This window comes from Peromyscus maniculatus, chromosome 3, assembly GCF_049852395.1.
Source record: "Peromyscus maniculatus bairdii isolate BWxNUB_F1_BW_parent chromosome 3, HU_Pman_BW_mat_3.1, whole genome shotgun sequence".
NCBI lineage: Eukaryota > Metazoa > Chordata > Mammalia > Rodentia > Cricetidae > Peromyscus > Peromyscus maniculatus.
Genome location: NC_134854.1, coordinates 86,844,947 through 86,867,191, shown reverse-complemented (window position 1 = coordinate 86,867,191; position 22,245 = coordinate 86,844,947). Strand labels below are relative to the sequence as shown.

General features: G+C 40.2%; 1 protein-coding gene across 1 annotated transcript in view; it reads right to left on the bottom strand.

The window, feature by feature from the left end:
- Positions 1-22,245, bottom strand: part of LOC102904284 (pyroglutamylated RF-amide peptide receptor) — a 61,035-nt gene that overhangs the window by 13,020 nt on the left and 25,770 nt on the right. Inside the window, 1 exon segment of the mRNA XM_006991636.4 lies at positions 1,313-1,471. Within this exon segment, the coding sequence (XP_006991698.3) occupies positions 1,313-1,471 (159 nt within the window).

The following is a 22,245-nucleotide window of genomic DNA, read 5'->3' as shown; positions in this document are numbered from 1 at the left end:
ACTGATGAATTATTTTCCCTATCGATTTTTCTGCTCACTTCCAACTGCCTAAAAATAAATTTGATATTGCAAAGACTTTAGGAGTACTTCCTAGAATTGTACATTCCTATACTGGGTGCATTCCTATAACAAAAATATCTGCTTATTCCTTTCTCATGAATATTAACAAAGTTTCTCTCTTTCACTGTTATGTGAGCTGTGCACTGTACCTCTGTGTATTTAACTATTACAGATTCAAACGATCATGTACATTGCGTTTTCGCCCTCTGTGAATAGAAAAGTCTTCCATTCTGCTGTGCTAGCCTTCAGGACACTTCCTGAAGTCTGCTGTTTGTCCTGGCATATTCACTGGGGACAGTAAGCTGAACGTGTAGCATCTTCAGAAATTAAATATGAAGAGGGAAGAATTTGCCTTTGTCAGGCATCTCCAGGGCTCTCCTTAGCTCCCAAGGACATTGTGACCTTTGTAAAAGATACTTGAATACCTGGCATTTTTCAGGAAAGCAGTTTGTTTTTCTGCCTTCTTAAAAAACACCTTCTTGGATCTCTGACAAAATCCACGTGCCCTTGTAAGCTTAGAGACTACCTCAGAGTAGCAGCCTCCTAGTCTATTGAATGCTAATATGGCAAGTCCCTCATGTGTTATTATTGGTTAGCCCAGTGCGATGCTTCCAAGTTTAGGGTTTAAGCTGAAGAATACTCAAAATTATACATTTCCAAGATTGAGACAGAAAGGAGAGAACCAACAGGGTATATGCACAAGACTGAACCCCTCAAATCACATGCTAATGCTTACACATTGTGAGAAGCTACTCTTAAAAGTGCATAGATATGGTTTGTTCCATAATGAGAAATGGCGTTAGCATAGAGTTGGCAAACCTGGTGGTCGTATTACACTTTGCATCTGAAATGCCCATGAAAGATGCCTATATTAAGGGCTTGGTTGTCATCTGATGAATGTGAGAAGTGAGGGCTCTAACTTCAAAGGCAGATTAATCCATTGATAAACTTGAGTTGAATGGTCTATTAGGAGGTGGGTCTGGATGGAAGGCTTGAGTCATTGAGTATTTGACTCTAAAAGGCATTCTAGTCTCCAGACCATTGCTTTCTGTCCCCCTGCATCCTGTCTAGCATGAGGTAAGCCACCCAAGTCTTGTACAAGCTCCCCATCACCTTCTCTGCCTCACCACACAAGGGTCCAGAAACAACATATCCAAGAGACCATGGACTGAACCAGTGAGCAAAGATAAATATTTGTTTGAGTTCCTCAACTCAGATGCTTTGTCACAGTGACACAAAGTGACAAACATACCTAGCATTGTGAAAGCCCTTTGATTGGTGTACTGACGCTTCATTTTAAAAGGATGGACAAGTCCCTGGTGCCTTTCCACAGCAATGCAGGTCATAGTGAGGATTTCTGTCACAATGGCAGTGCACTGGACAAACGGGACCATCTTGCAAATGAAGGCACCTATGGCAAAAAAGAAAAAATATATATGTGAAAAACAATATGGTATTCAGTCTGTCTCTCTTTAATTGTCCTGGTTAATTAATTCTGAGCCTCTACTCAAAGCTTCATAATTATCACTATGTAACAGACACAAAATAACTGGAGAAGTGTGTTGTGAGCTTATGTTTTCTTTCTCTGATTGATTTTAATGCTCTAAATGCCAAGCAAGTACGCATACTAAAACAGCGAGAGAACAAATCTGTACCTAGCTACTGACAACAGGCAGGAAGAGGTCCATGTGAGTAGGTAGAGATGGTGGAACATATCTGCTATCCTAGCATTCAGCAGATAAACGCAAAAGGATCCAGAGAGTTTGAGTCCAGTCTGGGTTACATAGTGAAATCTAAATCAACCTGAGTTGTATAGTGAAACTCTGACTCAAAAATAAAACAAAAGACCATAACAAAAATGACTCTTGTTCAGGCAAGGGTGAAGTATGACGTGGTCTTAGGGTCTGAGCTGCCAGGTCATAGGTTTCATCGCCTTTAGCTTCTCTGTGAAATCATAACAAGGAAATAACTGCTGTCAGAGTCTCAAAGTGCAGCTTTTATTTTTTATTTTCCTTTGGATCTCTGCCCAAAGCCATATATAAGTACTCTATCATCATCGTTTCAACTGACTGTTCTTTCCCTAATATGGCCAGCTAAAATGCTGCACTGTGAACACACTGCATTTGGTTTGTTTGAGAATTTTAAATATTTGAATATGTTGCTGTACATGCTAGAATCTAACAGTTAGATATTTATCTGATCTTTCTGGCTCTTTACCATTTGAATCATAACACCTGTTCTGCCATGCCTGTTGCTCATGGTGCCTATCATGGCTATTCTTGGTTGTCAACTACATATGGAATTAAGAAATGAGAGACGTTTGCTTAATTTAAAGGAGGAAGATCCACTTCTGATCCAGAGTTTTTGAGCTTGGAAAAGACACATTTTTAAACCAGATCTAATCTTGACCACATCTTCTGGAAGCCAATATAAGGACATAGAGGAAGCTTTTGCTCTTTGCCTGCTTGCTCTTGCCTTGCTAGCAAGTCCATTTCTTCAGTGGTAGTAGAGTCTAATTCTTCCCGAGTATACTGAAGACCACCTGAGACATCAAGCCTTGTGGACTGAGCAACTATTAGATTCTTGGACTTTCTGTGCACAGCAAGCTATTGTTGAATTAGCTGAACCACAGCCAGTAAGTCATTCTAATAAATCCCCTTTTTACATATATAGAGAGATTCATTCTATAAGTTCTATTACTCTAGAGAACCCTGACTAATACAGCACCTGGCATTCCCATCCCTTTCATATTAATTATTCCTTGCTATCAGAATACCACCAGCTCAGGGCATTGACCTGAGAGGTTCTGTAATCCAAATTTATACCCTACCAATTCTGTTTCTCTGAATAACACTGGATTCCTGTAGTCACCTTCACAATGAGCCCAACCCACTGTAACAACAGTATTTTTAAAATATTTTCCCAATTCTTTGAAAATTTCTTACAAATTCTTCTCATCCCCTTGCACAAACACTCTGCCAAGCTGTGCACAACACCTCCATGGTATCCTCCTTCCTTGCATACACCCACCTGAGGCCTTTGCATGGCATTTCTTTCCCCTTGAAATGTTCCTTCCAAAATAACTTCCACACATAGTTCACAGAAATCTCTGTTCAAGTGTCATTTTGAAGATTAATTCTGTATGTCAGGTTGACTGGATAATGAATGTCTTAAACGGCTGCTGAAGCACTATTTATGACTGTATCCGTGGATGTGTTTCTGAAAGAAATTAACCTTTTGATAAGTGAACCAAATAAAGATCTTCTCTCTCCAGTGTGGATAGCAGCATCTAATCTGCTGAGTGCTCAAATGAAAAGCAAGGTAGAAGAAGGCAAACCTGCCCCTTGAGACATGTCTCCCCCCACCCTGGACATCAGGTCCCAAGGCCCTTGGGTTTGTACTGTAACTATACCACTAGGTTTCTTGAGCCTCTAGCTTACAGAAAGCAGGTAATGGGACAAGCCAGCCTGAATAAGAATGAGCATGGCCCTCAAAATTAAAACTCTCTGTATATTTCTTTATATGCCCTGTTGATTCTGTTTCTCTGGATAACATTGGATTCATGCAGCCGTCTTCATAATGAGGCCAACCAATCTTAACAACAGTATTTTTCTTTTAGCTTTATTACTTGCTGAGAATGTCTTAGACTGTACTTTAATCATAGTCACCCTACCCCTCCTTCCAGACCCACTGCACTTTCCTACATCCCCCAACTCCATGTCCTCTTTAAAAAAGAACCCACTGGGACCAGTTTGTGCTGCCATATGCTCCTGGGTATGTGGTCTTCAGCTGGAGTATGGTTGACCTACCAGGGGCTGTGCCTCTAAAGAAACTTGTCTCTCTTTTCCTTGGAAACCAACAATGGTCCACAGCTCCCCAGTTAGGGGTGAGGTGGGGCATCTGCAACTCCTCTCTCCATGAATTCTTCTATTCCCTGTTACAGGTCCCCAAATTTCAACTCTGTTCAAAGTCAAGTTCCTCCTTTGTTCCAGATTACAGGTTAGATGTCAATTTTACTATCAATGTTTTAAATGTTTCTGTATTTGGACACCTATTCACCTGTTAGTGAATTAACTTACCTCCAATCCTATTTAGAGTGTGATATATGAATAAAGCAATAAACTTGTAAACTCATTTTTTGGTTTGTTTTGTCTTTTCATGTGAATTCGAGTAAAGAGGTTCTTCTGTGTCCAAAAGTCATTGTATCAACCCAATCCTCACTGATCTCTGGCTCTATTATCATCTTTCTCGCCCCTATTTTTCAATGGTCCCTAAGCCTTCAGAGTGAAGAGTATGGTATAGATATCCCATTTGTGGCTAAGCACGCCTCTGATGTTTATTCTCTGTACTTTGACGAGTTGCAAGTTTCTGTGTTAACCACCATTCGGTATACAAAGAATCTGCTCTGATGAAATCTCAGAACTGGACTAATCTATGGGTCAACATGAATTTAGAGGGCAATTTGATATTGTATCCGCTTAGCAGAATAACAGTGGTAGGATGACCCTGTGAGCTCCCCAACCGTGGGTTCTTTTTTTTTTTTCTGCTTTTAAATTCTTTTTTTTTCTTTTTTCTTTCTTTCTTTCTTTCTTTCTTTCTTTCTTTCTTTCTTTCTTTATTTATTTATTTATTTATTTATTTATTTATATTTTATTTTACAATACCATTCAGTTCTACATATCAGCCATGGGTTCCCCTATTCTCCCCCGTCCCACCCCCTCCCCTTACCCCTAGCTTACCCTCCATTCCCACCTCTTCCGGGACAAGTCCTCCCCCGAGGACTGCGATCAACCTGGTAGACTCAGTCCAGGGAGGTCCAGTCCCTTCCTCCCAGACTGAGCCAAGTGTCTGTGGGTTCTTATTTACAGTACCAGAAATGAAATCCAACCAGAGAGCAGTGGGTTATCACCATAATAATTGTGCTACTGTTAAAGTCGTGAACATATGTTATCATGCTGGTCATTAACAATGGAACTTTTAATGAAACTCTGTCCAATTCCAGTGACATCTCCTCTCATTCTTTTAAAAAATTTTTACCATCTTTTAATGTTATATAGATACATGTGAATAATGGATGATACATATATTTATATTTGTTTGTTTTATTATTTATTGAAAAATCTCTACTCTTAGTAGAAGGATATGTGTTAATTTTATCCACTGATGTATTCCTAATATTAGAACAGCTCAATAAGCATTCCAGCCGAGGACAATGATTTACAAGGAGCTCTCAATGTGCAAAGGCATCCCATTCAGTGTGGGAAGTTCTGATTGAAGAATGTGTTTTTTAGTTCTTCCTAGTTTTGCTTTCAGAGTCTCAGAAAAAAAAAACCAGAAATCTTTTCTGAAATCATGTATTTGGCTCCTCACATACTTCTGTCATTTCTAAATGGCTCAAATGTTCCTCATTTGATACACTTTTCAGATCTTTCAACTCGTTAAACCATTAAACTCAAGCTAGAGACAGCCAGGGCAGAAACTGGGAGACTTCCTTGTGTCTCAGCCCTGGCCACCCTCATCTGTTATTAGATTATGTCAACCTTTTGTACTGGACTTTCCACATTATTGACTTCTGAGGAAGCTGAAATCAAATGGAAATAAATTGGGGCCACTGAGTGGAAGCTTTTGCTAATTCACTCCTCTCTGAAGATTAAGGAAACAAAGACCTGTAAAGGTAACTCTAGATATCACTCCTTTCCTCATTCTTGTTGGAACTCTAAATGACAACCTAAGAGCTAACCCTACTCACTTCTATTCCCTGTGACAGGTCCTAAATCCCAACTCTGTTCAAAGCTAAGATCTTCCCTTGTTCCGGACTACAGGTTAGATATCAATTTTACTATCAATGTTTTAAATGTTTCTGTATTTGGACACCTATTATCCTGTCAGTGAATTAACTTATCTCGAATTCTGTTTAGAGCGTGATATATGAATAAAGCAGTAAACCTGTAAATGCATTTTTTTTGTTTGTTTTGTCTTTTCAAGACAGGGTTTCTCTATGTAGCCCTGGCTATTCTGGAACTCACGCTGTAGACCAGGCTGGCCTTGAACTTAGAGATCCACCTGCCTCTGCCTCCTCAGTGCTGAGATTAAAGGCATGCACCATCACCACTGCTGCCGCCACTACCACCGCCTAGCTATAAACCCATTTTTAAGGATAATTTCATCAAACTTTTTTCTACTCCTTTGATAAAATCGTTTATAAAAATTTTGGGACTGTTTAAGGGTAAAAGAACAACCAGATGACATTTCTTATAAACACATTAATTATCGATGTGTTTTAGAAATAACTACTCAAATCAGAATCTTAGTTGCAGTGTACCTCATTATAAATACATTCATTTTATCCATCATACTAAGACTAAGACTAAGACGGGGTAACTGACAATTTCCTGATACTAGGATGTACTCTGACCCTGACTTACATGAATAGCTACCCTGAAAAGTTCATCCTTTATAAACAGGCATTAGTAATATTTATCTGCCATTGAACTTACATATTTCATAAAATGCTACCAACACCCAGTACCAAGGTGTGTTCTTTCTTTCGTAAACCACAGCTCTGCACCATGGGCAGGCTGGGTTTTGAGCCTTAACTAGGGAAGAGCAGGCAAGTGTAGTGAGATTTAGCTATGTTTTGAAAGAACGTGATAGAGATAGAAGGGGATTTGAGGTGGTGTGGTTGTATACATACTAACAGATCTCTACTTTGTATTACCACTCACCTCTGATCACTCTTGGATCTTGTGTGTTGAGGGTCCATTACTCCATCTTTATGCTGATCTCATAGACCTCCAAAATACCTTCCGGTATATCCTCTTAAGCTCTTTTGTTATCAACTGTTGTTTAAAATAAACTAAACCCACTTGATATGATTATTTTGCTACATTTTGGTTTGCAAGACAGATCTCCTCAAATGCAAGAAACTAGGGTTGTTGTTCCTTATCTGTATTCTATTCACTGTAAGATAGGACAGTCCAGAACTACCATTCTAGTTTGACCTCATTCTACTACATCTGACTCTCAGATAAAAATAACAACATCACCTATTAAGTAATAAATATCCTAATTTACTATCTACTACTTTCTGATTCCAAATGAAACTCATACATACTCATTTCCCCAAACGTGAACCTCTTGTTCCCACTGAAAATGATATCTAGTATGCTATTGAGCAGTCCACCTCCTCACTCTTCACACAATGACATAAACCAAAAGAAAATGTCATTGTCTTTAAGTCCAGTTCTTGAAAGTTGAAAACAATTATGATAGTATCTGCTATTCACTGTAGTGTAAGTGTGATTTTACAGAGGATCCAGGTAGAAAAGGCAGGATTGGAAGAAGAGTAGCCATCTGTAGACAAGAGTCAAACCATTGAGAAGATGGTATAATGTTCCATAATTGCATCATGACTCTCTGTGATTTAGTGAAAAAACACACAACTAGGCATCTGTGAGCTTTTCAATGTTTTATTGTGTGTGTGTGTGTGTGTGTGTGTGTGTGTGTGTGTGCGTGTGTGTGCGCACGCGCGCACACATGTGCATGCTGTTAGAATTTTCCAGTCTTCACTATGGAGATATGGATTCACAAACCTCCACAGATAAACACACACACACACACACACACACACACACACACACACACACACACACACACACACGAGAGGGGATCAGAAGAAAGGTGTTAGCTCCCCTGGAGTTGGAGTAACAGGCAGTTGTGAAGTGCCAGATGTGGGTCCGGGAGTCGAACTCATATCTTCTGAAGGAGCAGCAAGTGCTCTCAGTTGGTGAGCCATCCCTCCAGTCCCCACATTTGCAGTTTTGAACAAGGAAAGTCTGCTCTGTATCAGCACTGTATGCAATAATAGCCCAGCAGAACACAGCACAGTCTGGCAGGTGAATACTTCACTTTCCTATTCCAATTGAGCAAACATATTCACAAGTCACACACCTTTGTCTACATACACCCTTAAGTTTCTAATTTTGTTCAGATTTGCCAAATTCTGAACCTTATTCATTCTGCTGAATTATATGCTATAGAAGGAAAGTAGGGAACAAATCAAATATAGTCTAAATCAGCATTGCAATCTTTGCAAGCTGTAGTAGAGCCAAAGGAGGCCTAACTATGCATCAGCTGGAAAGCCCCTCTTGAGACCACTCCTTCTGGTAGTTTTCAATTTCTCTCCCAACGTGTGTGGTGTTCTGCAGGGGGGATTGTTGCTGCAGCTGGGAAGGAAGAGGGGTGAAGACCAAGGCAGACGAGGAGGGGAGCCCCAAGCTCTAGCGCTGCCTCAGCTGGGACAGTTCTAATTGGACCTGGCTTCATCATGTGAGTGAGCTGCCTGTTTAAAGAGAATGTTATAAATCCCCAAAGTGAGCCTGTACAACAGACATTGGGAGATCATGACAATTTATACCCATGGTTCTCTTCTTAATTCTGTGACCCTATAAGACAGTTCCCCATGTCATGGTAACCCCTACCATGAAATTATTCATTGCTATTTCATAACTGTAACTTTGCTACTGTTATGAATCATAATGTAAATATCATATATGTAAACCCTGAGGGGTTGTGACCCTCAGGTTGAGAACTGCGGACTTAAACTATTCACAGCAAAGACAACCATACTAGTCAATGTTTTTTTTTAAAATATGGGCTACCTGCCTCTTCTTGGCCTCAACCATCTTGATATAATTATCTTGTGACTTACGAACTTTTGCTAATGCTCTGTTGATGTAGGAAGAGATAAAGAAATGCTTTGTCACAGGAAGGAAACCTTCCTGGGGGACAAAACAGAAGGCATGAGAGGAGGCCAGAGGGCCTGGACTTCTGCAGAGAAAATCCTCTAGTTTCCCGGAACCACAAAGAGAAATAACAGGCTACCACAGAAAACTTGCAGGTGAAAATGAGCTACAGAAGTAGGGATGTTTCCTGAATTCACGGAAGGAAACAGAAGCTGACCTGCTGGCTTTGAGGGGATACATATGCTGAGTGAGAAGAGAGCAAGATGAAGTAAGACATCGGAGAAAAGAGGAGTGAGACTCGAACTGGGCAAGGAGAGGAAGCGTGTAGAGCAGAGTTCCAGATGTGACACCCTGCTCAGGGCTCAACCCCTGTCTCACCTTCCTAGGTGCCACCTGTTGTGTGGAGAGATGCTCAATTCACATGCTCACAGCCATTGAAGATGGCTGCATTTGTATCATGATGCCTGTAGTAAAATAATTATTTGCAGTGTGACCATTACTGTGACAGATATTCTTAGGTTTATTTTTCACTTTCTCTTTATTACTTGAAATGAGACTAGTATTCATATGCAGTTGTAAAAAAATACATATAGAAAACTTGTATAAAAAATATCACATAAGTGAAGTCATTAGTAATGACAACATCCAGGAAATCCCTTAGACTCACAGAAGTCATTGCAATTTTGAATAGATTGTTTCTTTGCATTACTGTGTAGTATCCCACAGTGCATCTGTGCATAGTTTGCGTAACACTGGTCACTGAAGGAGATCAGGAAATATTCCAGTTTTTATTACAAATAAATCCATTTTGAAACTAACATACAGATTCTGGTATGAATATAAGTTTTCACTTATTTAAGATCAGTATCCCAAACCTATTTCTAACCTTTTTAGTGACTGTGTTATTTGGTTTTAAGAAAAGCTGCTGCAGCTTTTACACAATGAATACATCACCATGCATTATTTTATTTATTTCTTGGTTTATTTTTGAGACTGTATTTCTCCCTTCTGTTTTCTCCCTACAAACCCTCCCATACACTCCTCCCTGCTCTCCTCCAAATCCATGGCCTCTCTTTTCATCAATTGTTATTGCAAGCATGTGTGTATTTGTATAAACATACATATATTCCCAGGTACCATCTATTGAGTCCATACAATATTACTTGTATGTATGTTTTCGGGCTGACCATTTGGCACTGAACAACCAATTGGTGTGCTCTTTCCTACGGAGGGCCACCTCTCCTGCTCACTGCTTTCCTCGGTTGCCTATAGTACTTTCTGTAGGGTTGAGGCCTTGTGGGCTTCTCCCTATACACATGGCATGTTCATTGATATCCTATTCATTTCCCATTTGAGTGGCCATGTTGGTGAGATTTTTTTTTGGTGTAGCTTCTCTTATTCCTAGGGTACACAGTATCATAGCAAATTCCCTGACTCTCTGGCTCTTACAGTCTTTTCACCACCTCATCCACAATTTTTCCTGAGCCTAAGGGGTAGGAGTTTTTTTTCTAGATGTATCCACTGGGACTGGCTCTACAACTCTGCATATTGATTGGTTGTGGTTTTCTGTAGTGGTCTCTACTGTGTTACAATTAGACATTCTGTAATGAAGGGTGAAGACTACATTTGCCTGTGGGTATAAGGACAAATGTTCATAGACTGTTGTTATGGATTATGCCGGTTTAATAAGTTAGTGGTTGTAGATTCTCTTCCGCTAATCATGATTCAGCTAGCACTGATTTGTAGGCAGGTTTTCAGTACCAGGCATGATATCCCTCTTTTTGAGTTTGTCTTAAGTGCAATCAGAGAGCTGTTGGTTGCTGCCAAGGTATGTGTGCCACTACTTTACCTGTAGGGTTACTGAACCATGCTGGCCATTGATATGGCTCATAGGTGTTACACCTGTGTAGGACTATTGGCTGCTTTCTTCCTTTGGAAGCTTGCATGATACCTTCTGGTACCATTTAGTCCTCAAGAGGAGGCTTTGAACTCAATTTCAGCTCAGGGGCCTCTGGGCCCTGTTTTGGAAGTGCATGGAGTCCTTACCAACAGGGACTTACCTTCCACCTTTGTGGAGCATCCAAGTGCAATAGCAATACCCTGTAATGTTTTGAGAGTCTCTTGGACAACCCTGACCAACAACTCAACAGTGGGCTTCTCATGCCTGGATTGAGGCTTTTGTTAAGTGGTCTTTAGTTATCAGAGTGAGCACTATCAGCCCAAATGGAAAATTTTCATTTAAAATATATATGTATATTTATACACCAATTTGTGTGTATCATAGATAATTTATGTAGATGGTTAATAGTATGGTTGGTTCCTTGTGAGTTTTTTCAGATAACCTTACTGTTATCTTGCCCTCCTCTATCCTTCTTCTGTATTTATTTCCCCCCTTCTCCATAATTAGGGCCCCCTCTTTTTTCCACAAATCAAATTACTTGCAACATGCTATTTCTATCTCGATTGCACCCCACCTCTAAAACCCACAAAGGTCGCTTTTTACTTTCCTAGGTTCTGTAGTTACTCCGATTACATACTCACATTTGAAGATTTGTAGCTAGGAACTTGAGAATGGAGGTAACATGAGACTTTTGTCTTTCTGGGTCTGAGTTACTTCACTCAATATAATCATTTCTAGTTCCATTCATTGTATACAGATTTTGTTATTTAATTTTTTTATAGATGAATAGAATTCCATTTTGTATATATGCAATATTTTTATTGAAACTACCTTTTTCATATAGTGCATATTCTGATCATGATTTGTCATTTCCTCCCAGATCCTCCCCACCTCAACACCCATCAACTCTATGCCTTCTTTCTCTCTCTCTTTAGAAAACAAAGAGGACAATAAAAAAAGACAAACCAGAATAAAACAAAGCAAAGAGAAGCAAAACAAAAGCCAAAGAAAAATCATAAGAAATGTAGACACACACACACAAACCATAAAAACCCATAAAATTGGAAACTATAACAGATAAGCAAAAGACAAGTAAAATTAAAGAAAAATCTAAAAGCATTATGAGATAAAACTTTTCAAAACATGCCGGAGAGTTTGTTTTGTGTCTATCATCTATTGCTGGTATGAGTCATACCCTTAAGTATGGTTTATATTCCCATTGAGACTTCGTTGGAGAAAACTAGTTTTCTTTTGTGAGTGATTATCAATTGGTGATAGCTTCTGGGCTAGGGATGGGGGCAAGTGTCTACTTCCCCTCCCAGTAATGTGTACTGGATAGTTTTATGGCAACTTGACACAAGCTAAATTCATCTGAGAAGAGGGAACCTCAATTAAGAAAATGCCGCCATACGACCTGTTTGTAGGCAGGCCTGTAAGGCAGTTTCTTAATTAGTGATTGATGGGTGAGGGCTTAACCCATTTGTTGGGGGTACCATCTCTAGGCTTATGATCCTCAGTTCTATAAGAAAAGCAGGCTGGGCATGCCATGAGGAGCAATGCAACACCCCTCCATGGCCTCTGCATCAGTTTCTGCCTCTGGGTTCCTGCCCTGTTTGAGTTCCTGTCCTGACTTCCTTTGGTGATAAACAGTGCTATGGAAATGTTTCATCCTCGAGTTATTTTTGGTTATGGTGTTTCATTGCAACAATATGAGCCCTAATTAAGATACACCTCTGTGTAGGCCCATGTGTGCTTCCACAGTCTCTGTGAATTCATGTGTGTGTCAGTTCTGTTGTGTCTGTAAGGCACTGCTTCCTTGTGGTTTTCCATCCCTACTGGCCCTTAAATTCCTCTTTGACAGAGTTCCCTGAGTTCCGAGAGGAGAGAGTTGATGAAGCCATCCCACTTAGGAGTGAATGTTTCAAGGTCTCTCACTCTCTGTACATTGTCCCATTGTGGGTCCCTGTGTTAGGTCCCATATCCTGCAGAAGATAACTTCTCTGATGACGGCTGAGCAAAGCCCTAATCTATGGGTATAGCAGAATGTTGTTAGGAGTTATTTTATTGCTAGGTTACTTTAATTGAACAGTAGGGTTTGGTTTTTCCCTAGGTCCATGGCCTATGTAGTCAGAGCCACATGAGCAGAGTCAGGCATGGGTTCCATATTATGCAGTGGGCCTTAAATCCAATCAGATCCTCCCATCTGTTGAAGGACATTAGGTTGTTCTGATTCCTGGCTATTGTGAATAGAGCAACAATGAACATGGATAAGCATGTATCTGCAGCAGGATGCCAAGTCCTTTGGATATATGTATGCCAAGGAGTGGTATGGCTGGTGATATAAACTATGGTAGAAAAGACCAGTTATTAGATATTGATTTATCAATTTATCAGTGATTGACTGAGAGCACTGTTTGTGCCATTTATTTATTTATTTGTTTGTTCGTTTATTATTCACTTGCTACCTGAAACAGGATGACCTGGAGAAATAGCTGAAAGATTGTGTCGTTGCCCTTAACAATCTGCTGCCTGCCATGTGCGCTTCTGTCTTATGGTAGACTTATGTCTAGCTTTTGGAGGATTCTCTACACTGATTTCCAGAGTGGTTGCACCAGTTTTCAACTCTACCAGCAGTGAATGTATTTCTTGTACTTTACTCTTGTTCTTAACAAGTCTTTTCCAAGTAACTTTTGAAAAATGAGCAAAATAAGCTATTTGAAAATAGCTATGGTAATGGCATACTCAACATTGCCTCGTTTTTAGATGAGAATGTGCAGGACCTGCTTTCCTGCCATTTGGCATGCACTGCCAGTGCTAATGTGTCACTGGTTGTCATTCAATTGATTTTTGCTTCTTCATAAATATCCTGGTTATTACTAAGAGGCATGTATTGATTTCCTTATTATTAGAATTCTGAAATAGGGGCATACTGGAGCATATTTTTCTGTTTAATTTGGTTTGCTTTTTGTGTTGTTTGTTTTCTCCTTCTTGGCTCTGGTGCTCCTTTTAAATCTGGAAACATTTTCTTGTACATTTTTTGTAGCATTCCTGTTGATCAGATCCTTCTATGTTTAAAGAATAAATTCTTTTCTGTAGAATCTTTACCTTTGTCTTACGATCCTTCCACTTCACGTACGATTTCATCACCTGCACTTTCACTGTTAAGCACCTTCTCTTGCCCTTAAAAGTTTTCCCAGAGGAGATTCCTTCTGACTTGTGAAGTCCCTGTCTTGTTAAAGCAGGTAACAACACTTCACCTTAATAACTGATCTCTGAAAATACAATAGCCTATGTGAAAATTGCTCTGGTCCCTTAAAATGTCACATTCCCTACAGATTCCATTGAGTATAACCAAACAGAGAAAGACTAACATTTCATATGCGAGATCCTTAAAATAGTTCCCTGTATAAGCTGATGGCAGGACCACTCCATGGTGTGGCGAAAAGAAAGGGTGTGTTTAGTGTAGATAAGAGAGAGAACAGCCTGAGGCATCCGGAAAAGTCCAGAGAAGAGAGAGAAAGAAAGGTTGAACACGGCCCGCAGACTGGACCTAGCCAGGGCTATCTGTGGGAAAACAGCCGAGGATGGAGAGCGGAGGAAACAGTGAGAGAAGCCGGAGCAGAGCAAAGGGAGCAAGGGAGAGGGAAAGAGCGCCATATTGAGAATAGTAGGGTTAAAGGGGACTGATTACATGGGGGGTGGGGGGGGGAGAAGCCCTGATCTGGAGGGAGTTTAGGGTGGGGAAGAGGTGAGAAGGGCTAGGATGCTAGCATAGACTTTGAAATGTGTAACGTGTACTTGTGGTACTGAGGGAGCCTGGAGGCCAGCGTGGGCTTTGATAAGTTGCTAGGCCCCACAGATAGCCATATGTCCCTTCGGCCAGAGGTAGGGGGAAATGGCTCCTTTCGTTAGATGAGAACCAGTTCACAAGTTCACACTTTCACAAGACTCATCTGGCTGCCAGAAATCTTCCTACAGTCCAAGTTGAGCTCATTTCTGGATATTTGCACTGCCTTTTGGAGTTTGGGGAATTGGGAGTTTCCTTTGGACCTGACATTTTCTCTGATTATTACAAGTTTTTTTTTTTAATAAAATAGTTTGTGTTCAGCTGCTCTATATTAGTAACATGTTTCCAGCAAGGCAGAGCAGCTAGCACACAGCAATGAATAAACGTGTAAGGAAATGCAGGTAAAATCTACACTAGAGGTAGGGCAGCAGGTGACCTGTAACTCCTGTAAAAGAGAGAAAACTGAAAGCCCTAAGAAAGGGGAAGCGGGAACGAGCTAAGATATCCTCATTCGTAATAGGTGTGGAAAGTGGCAATGGGTGACTGGATAGAAGGGAGCAAATTCAGTCAAACAAGGAACTTCAAAAACTAACACAATCCTTATCTTCTTTCCATCATGACTGGGACCACTAGAGAGATTTTCAGAAGTAGTTGTCACTTAAGACTAAAAAACTAAAGAGCCACTCTTCATTTAGTCTCAAGTCCATGCTTATAGAATTCACTGCATAGTGGTATAAGAAAAATTGGGCAATTGTTGGCCACCAAGTTCAGGGACAAGTTTGTCACTCTGGCTGTGTAGCCCGCAAGTGAGGTCCATTGGTTTGATGCATTCCAGGTTATTGCTATGCCTAATTTTTGCAGACTGATGTTCTTGAGAATCTTTTCTGGCTCCTTTAAAGCCAGTTTTTTTGTTTGTTTGTTTGTTTTTTACTAAGTAACCATTGCAGAGAACATCTCACACTGAGTCAAATGAGGTAGTGCATCCCCCCTCTTGTATCATTAACCCTAAGCACAGACCTCCCTTTGAGAACACCAGGCATGTTTTCCAAAGCAATTACTTGGTATCTTGATGGTCTTCTAACTTCATTCGGAAGATAGCTTGAGAATGTTCTCCTATGTGATTTTGTTTAGAATGTTTTGTTAAGTCTGAGGGTACTTTTTCTTTTTATTATGTTTTTATTTATTTATGGTATGTGTGGGTGTATGTGTGGAAATCATAGAACAACTGAGGAAACCCAGTCTCTCCTTTCACTGTATAGGCTTCCAGGAACCCAACCCGGTCATCAAGCACGGCAATGAGAGCCTTTATCTGTCGAGCCATTTTGCTGGTTCCATTTTCCCCGATATATTCATCAACACTGGGTGACACATTCCTCTCAAAAGATAACAAGTATCCTACTGGGAAAACATCAAGTGGAGAGACATTAAAGTAAAATTACAAATTAATGGTTGCTTCTAAATTTCTTTCTATAAAAATGAAACAACAAAACCTCTTCTTCCCAGGCTTCGTTTGTCCGTCTTGTTCTCTTTTACTCTGAAATGTCTCTATGTCCAATGGTCCCTGGTTGACCTCCTGAGACAACAAAACAGGAAATGTGAAGGGGAGCAGCAGTGAGGAGTCAGCAAGCCCTTCCTTACCTAGACTTCAATGAACGTGCTCAGAAAAACTCACATTATATGGATCTGGGAGAAGCGAGTCCTATGTTAATGACCCGTAACAGATCACTACAAGGCTTGACTCACCACTCGAAGGCCCCCACTTTACCCGCTTATGTCGATGGAAGTTTCTGTGCCACCAGTAACTCTCAAGTAACTGACACAGAGGCTTAATATTAATTATAAATGCTCAGCTGATAGCTCAGGCTTATTATGATCTCTTACAACTTAAATAACCCATTTATATTAATCTGTGTTTTGCCACGTGGTACACGTGGTACACCTGTCCTCCAGCATGTCTTGCTCCCTGTGTCTCAGGGGACTCCACTGACTCTGCCCTTCTTCCTCCCAGCTGTCCCACCTGTACTTCCTGCCTGGCTAGTGGCCAGTCAGTTCTTCATTGATCAATGAGAGTAATACATATTCACAATGTACAGAAGGGTTATTCCACAGAAATCCTGGATGCTGCCAGCCAGACTCAGATACTCCAGCAACACTCATGCATCTAAGAGTGGTGAAAAGATGTGTTTCTCTGTGGGGACCGTCTTGGGAATCCAGGTCTAAGCAGATGGACCCACACTGAGGATGTCATGGATTGCAGACCTGGAGGTTTTCCACTTGTGAGTCTGCAGCTCACAGGAATTCTGTATTTCTCCTTAGGGTGCTTCTTCAATTACAAATAAATGTCTCTGGTGTATCTGTGCCAAAAGACTAATTCGCCAGAATAAAACTGTCTATAATAGTCGCCTCTAATTTTTGTTATTCCAATAGCTAAAAATGCTATTTTAGAAAAAAATAATTGAGTTGGCTTTCTAGTTCCCACTAATGACCAAAAATTAGACCATTAAAATAATAGACTAAACTGAGTACAGGTTAAACATTAGGACAATAATACAAAAATCAGAAATAATGTTTTCATTATGTTCAGAATGTTAAAGTAACCCACTGTGAAGTAACATGGAGGGAATGAACTTTTTATAAACTAGGAAATGAACAGAAATGCTCAGAGTAAGTATTAGAAAGAATTTGTTGAGTCAATAAAATACATTATATTGTGACTGTCAGAACTGTCTTTAAATACAGGGTTCATAGGGATTTTTATGTAGCTCATTATTTACATTTACCAAATATACAGCTCTCTATCTTTCAGAGACTGACTGACTGGTTAGAGCCGAGGTACCATGGTTACAGGTCCAGAGACTAATGACCATATCTTGGGCTAGTTCTAGCCCTCCAAAATATCCATTCCCTCCCCATCTCTGTGTCAGAACTAACATCTTGTGACTAATAGATAAAAACAAGGCCGAGCAGTGGTGGCACACGCCTTTAATCCCAGCACTCGGGAGGCAGAGGCAGGAGGATCTCTGTGAGTTCAAGGCCAGCCTGGGCTACCAAGTGAGTTCCAGGAAAGGCGCAAAGCTACACAAGAGAAACCCTGTCTCAAAAAACAAAAAAAAAAAAAAACAAAAAAAAAAAAAAAACGGTTAAGAATCTATTAACTTAGCAGACCACTAGCTTCCACCAACCTGAAAGCTAGAAATGGGATCTTGGACCGATGGAAAGCTTCCCCCACCTTACTTCTTTCTACCAGTCAGCGTGTACGCCAGTGTATTTTTAAATTTGCCATTATTTATGACTTTCTTTGTTCTACAAAAGTATAATACTTCATGAAACTGCTTTCACATTGGAACATGGAATTTAGGGTGACCTAAATCTGTATTCCTGGGCCATGGTCACTCAAAATGCGTCCAGAATAAACTATTTCATGTTCTCTTTATGATGGGAGCTGTCGTTTTTGTGTCAACAGAATTAATGTCAAAAGTAGAAGAATGGCTAAGTAAATTAAAGTATTAATGAGTCATATTTGTTGCTGTGTACAAACTATTTATTTTTACCAGTCCGAATGCAGTGAGCTTTTCCTCTAGAGATGCTATTTTGAGTGGACTGAGCATTTACTACAACCAACAGAAACTTGTCTGTGACAGAAATAGTATGTGCTAGATCCCAAACTCCAAGAGTCAGTACCATTGATTATGTCTCAAGATGACAGTCTTGGCTCAGCTCAGGTTGACACAGGATTGCTGGTAAAGAGAAAAAAGCCTACACTCAACATTCCTCAGGAACCTGTGAAGTTCATTTCTGTCTGCTGAAGAGCTACCTCCCTTGTCTCTTCCTGCTTCATGCACATTGGGCATCTGGTTACCCAGAAAAGCTCCACACTAACTTCCAGGCTCCTAAGGTACCTATTAATGAGGACCTGTAACACATATCAAAGTCCCCACACTAGTCTCCAAGCTCTTCTCATCTCCTCCACTATGCTAGCTCCAGGCTATTTCAGCCTATAGCTTCCTCCTCCAACCTTGCAGCTACCTGTTCTCTTTAAAACTAGCAAAGCTTTTCCCCATTTTGCTCCTCTATCTGTCTCCCAAGAGGTGACCATGACAGCTTTTGACTCCCCAAATACCTCTGGCTATTTTCTCTCTACAACACAACAGATAGCCATGCTGCAGTTCCATATTTACAACAATCCTTTTCTTTCTGTGTGTACATGAAGTGGTCCAGTTCTGTGGTTTCACTGTGCCCTCACTTACAGTAAGGAAGGTCTTGATTCATCAAAACCAGCAAAATCCACACCACACAAATGACTGCTTTGGATCTATACAGAAAGAACAGCCACTTCTTTAATCAGAGGAAACCTAACTCACACAAAGCCTTAAGCAATAGCATGGGGGTGAGAACCTAATGTGTTTGAATTAAATAAACAAATGTGCTATTTGGGGTAATGATCCTTAAAGCACCTTATTTTGTACTAACACTATGAACTTAGCTATACATAGTAAGTACACTATGATGATCTCAATTTTGTCCAACAAAACAGAGATTAAATGGGATAATAAAAATCCTAGAGAGATTTTTAAGGAATTAGAAACACTGTGCTTGTTGGAAGGAGAATGGCCTGCACAGGCTCTTATGTTTGAATACTTGGTCCCCCAGCTAGTAGAACTCTTTGAGAAGGATTAGAAGGTATGGCCTTCTTGGAGGAGGTGTGTCACCAGGGGTAGGCTTTGAAGTTTTAAATGACTCATGCCATTCCAATTGTCTCTCCCTCTTTCCTACTTACAGTCCAATATGTGAACTCTCAGCTACTGCTCCAGCCCATTGCCTAATTACTACCATTCTCCTTGCCATAATGGTCATGGATTCTAACCCTCTGAAACCATAAGCCCCAAACAAAGTCTTTCTTTTACAAGCTGCCTTGGTCAAGGTGACTTATCATAACAACAAAAAAGTAATTAATCTAATATTTACCTTGAAATGAAGGTAGAAAATAAAGGCCATCTGTGGAGTTACATCAACTATAAATTAAATCAAAGGAGTAGGGGACATCTGTGTGATATTAAAGGAAAATGTTTCAAAATGGAGACCCAGAAGTCTTGGAAATTATAGCACCACCACATGGGATGGTAGCCAGGAGGCAAACCTCATGCAGCTGTGTGAGGTGGATCCAAAACACATCCAGAATGGCTCTTTCTTTACTCTCTCTTGATCCTGAAATCTTAAATGCTCTCCCTGATTTTCCTGCTTGGCTTTCTATCAGATTAACCTCCTCAGGCCCAGGGATCTCTCCCAACTGCTTCCTTAGTCTGCCCTACCGATTTGTCTTGATAACCTCAAGCTTTCTCTTTGCAAGACTCTGGTTCCATTTTTTTATTTCTGGATTTTGTTGTTGTTATTTCAGAGCAAAGTTTCTCTGTGTAGCCCTGGCTGTCCTGGAACTCACTTTGTAGATCAGGTTTGGTAGATCCACCTGCTTCTGCCTCTGAGTTCTGAGATTAAAACCATGAACTACCACATCCAGCTTATTTCTGAATTCTTAGTAAATGAGATTTCAGGAAGAGGCTTCCTTAAAATTCAAATTAGATGAATTTGGACTCCATGGGGTCCCCTTTCCTAACTGTTATGTACATCTGCATCATTGGGTTCCTATAAAGAGACACTCTAAGGCATACACTGCAAAGGTCTCCAGGCATTTCTGGATAGAAAATAGCCACCTGAACTTTGGACATCTAACATGCAGCAAGTGTCTACACTGAACAGGCCAAGCAGAACTAGTGTCTCAAGTTTAAATATGTGACAGGCAACAGTGATGTCTGACTACACTGAGCATCCCAGGTTTGAACTATACCTCTGTCTCATTCTCCTCCTCTCCCTTTACTCTCTCGCTCTTTACTTTGAGGTACACAGGCATGCACAGGGAATATAGTTTGCCCTCGTTGCCAACTAGAAAGTCAAAACCTTTGGTTGGCCTGAAATGACATAAAGGAAGCAATTTCCCCAAGTAAAGATGCCCTACTCTCATGATTACTGCTTAAAGATAGAAAACCACATTGCCTTTCTCTGCATACATGCCTACCTCTGTACACATGCCTACGTCTGCATATATGCTTACATCTGCACACAAGCCTATGTCTGCATACACGCCTACTTCTGCACACATTCCTATGTCTGCATATATACCTGTGTCTTCATACATGCCTACCTCTGCACACAGGCCTGCATCTGTACACATGCTTCACCTTTCAATCTTTCTGTTTTTACCTGGCCTTCACACATCTCAAAGAAGTGAAGATGGAAGCTTCCCACTCAATTTTCCCAGTGTTCGTTTTTCTCAGTTAATATGATTATATCATGTTTTTCTTTTTTTTTTTTTTTGTTTTTCAAGACAGGGTTTCTCTGTGTAGCTTTGCGCCTTTCCTGGAACTCACTTGGTAACCCAGGCTGGCCTCAAACTCACAGAGATCCGCCTGCCTCTGCCTCCTGAGTGCTGGAATTAAAGGCGTGCGCCACCACCGCCCTGCTCATGTTTTTCTATATAATTGTTTTCATGGCTATTCTGTGTTTTAGACCAGAAGGAGAAAAACTAGTCCCTAGAAACACTGAGTAACAAAATCTGTGGCCATTTCAAAATGGACACTTTTTAAACATTATTGTAAAACTACTAGTTTCCACATGCCTAATTTAATGTGTGTTCATGTGTGAATGTGTTTGGGGGTGATTTGGAGGCTTTTGCTTTTTTTTTAAAATCCCTCTCTCCTTTTGTAAAAGCAATCAGTTACAATGTAGGAATTTAAGTTAATTATAAAATTAGGACAACAAAAACTGTTATAAAGGGTTAATTATCTAACTGAGACTGGAATGAGTTCTAACTGGACTGAGCAGCTCTGGACAGGAAAGTTGACTGATAATACCTATGGGAGCTTCTAATAAGGAGATCCACATACCAAGCCCACTGGTCCCTACCACTTTTGACTGCAAGGGAACTGATCTACAGATAGGCTCTTCTGTCCCCCTATTCAGTGCTATAAAATCCCATGCCTCTTGCACATGGTTTCACTTTCATTTCTTCTGATGAAAAGAAAATTCTACTCCTGCAGAACTATAGAAATAAAAACAGCATAGTATTCACATAAAAACAGACACATTGATCAATAAAATGAAATTGAATACCCAGACATAAATCCACACATCTAAGGACACCTGACTTTTGATAAAGAAGTCAGAAATACACACTGGAATAAAGATAACATCTTCAACAAATGGTATGGTCAAATGGTTGGTTACATGTAGAAGAGTGCAAATAGATCTGTACTAATAACCCTGCACAAAACTCTACTCCCAATGAATCAAAGAACTCGATATAAGGCCAGATATACTGAATCTGATAGAAGAGAAAGTGAGGAACAGTCTTCAACTCATTAGCACAAGAAACGACTTTCTGAACAGAACACTGTTATGGCATTTTGGTTAACAATTTACAAATGGGACCTTAGGAAACTGAAAAGCTTCTGTACAGAAAAAGATACCATAATTTGGACAAAGCAACAGGCTACTGAATGGGAAGAGATTTCTACCCATTACAAGCTCAATAGAGGGTTAATACCTAAAATATTTAAAGAACTCAAAAAAAACACCTAACATAAAGAAAACAAACAACCCATTTTAAAAATGGGTTACAAATACAAACACAGTATTCTCAAAAGAAGACACTCAAATGACTGAGAGCACGTAGAGAACTGTTCCACATCCTTACTCATCAG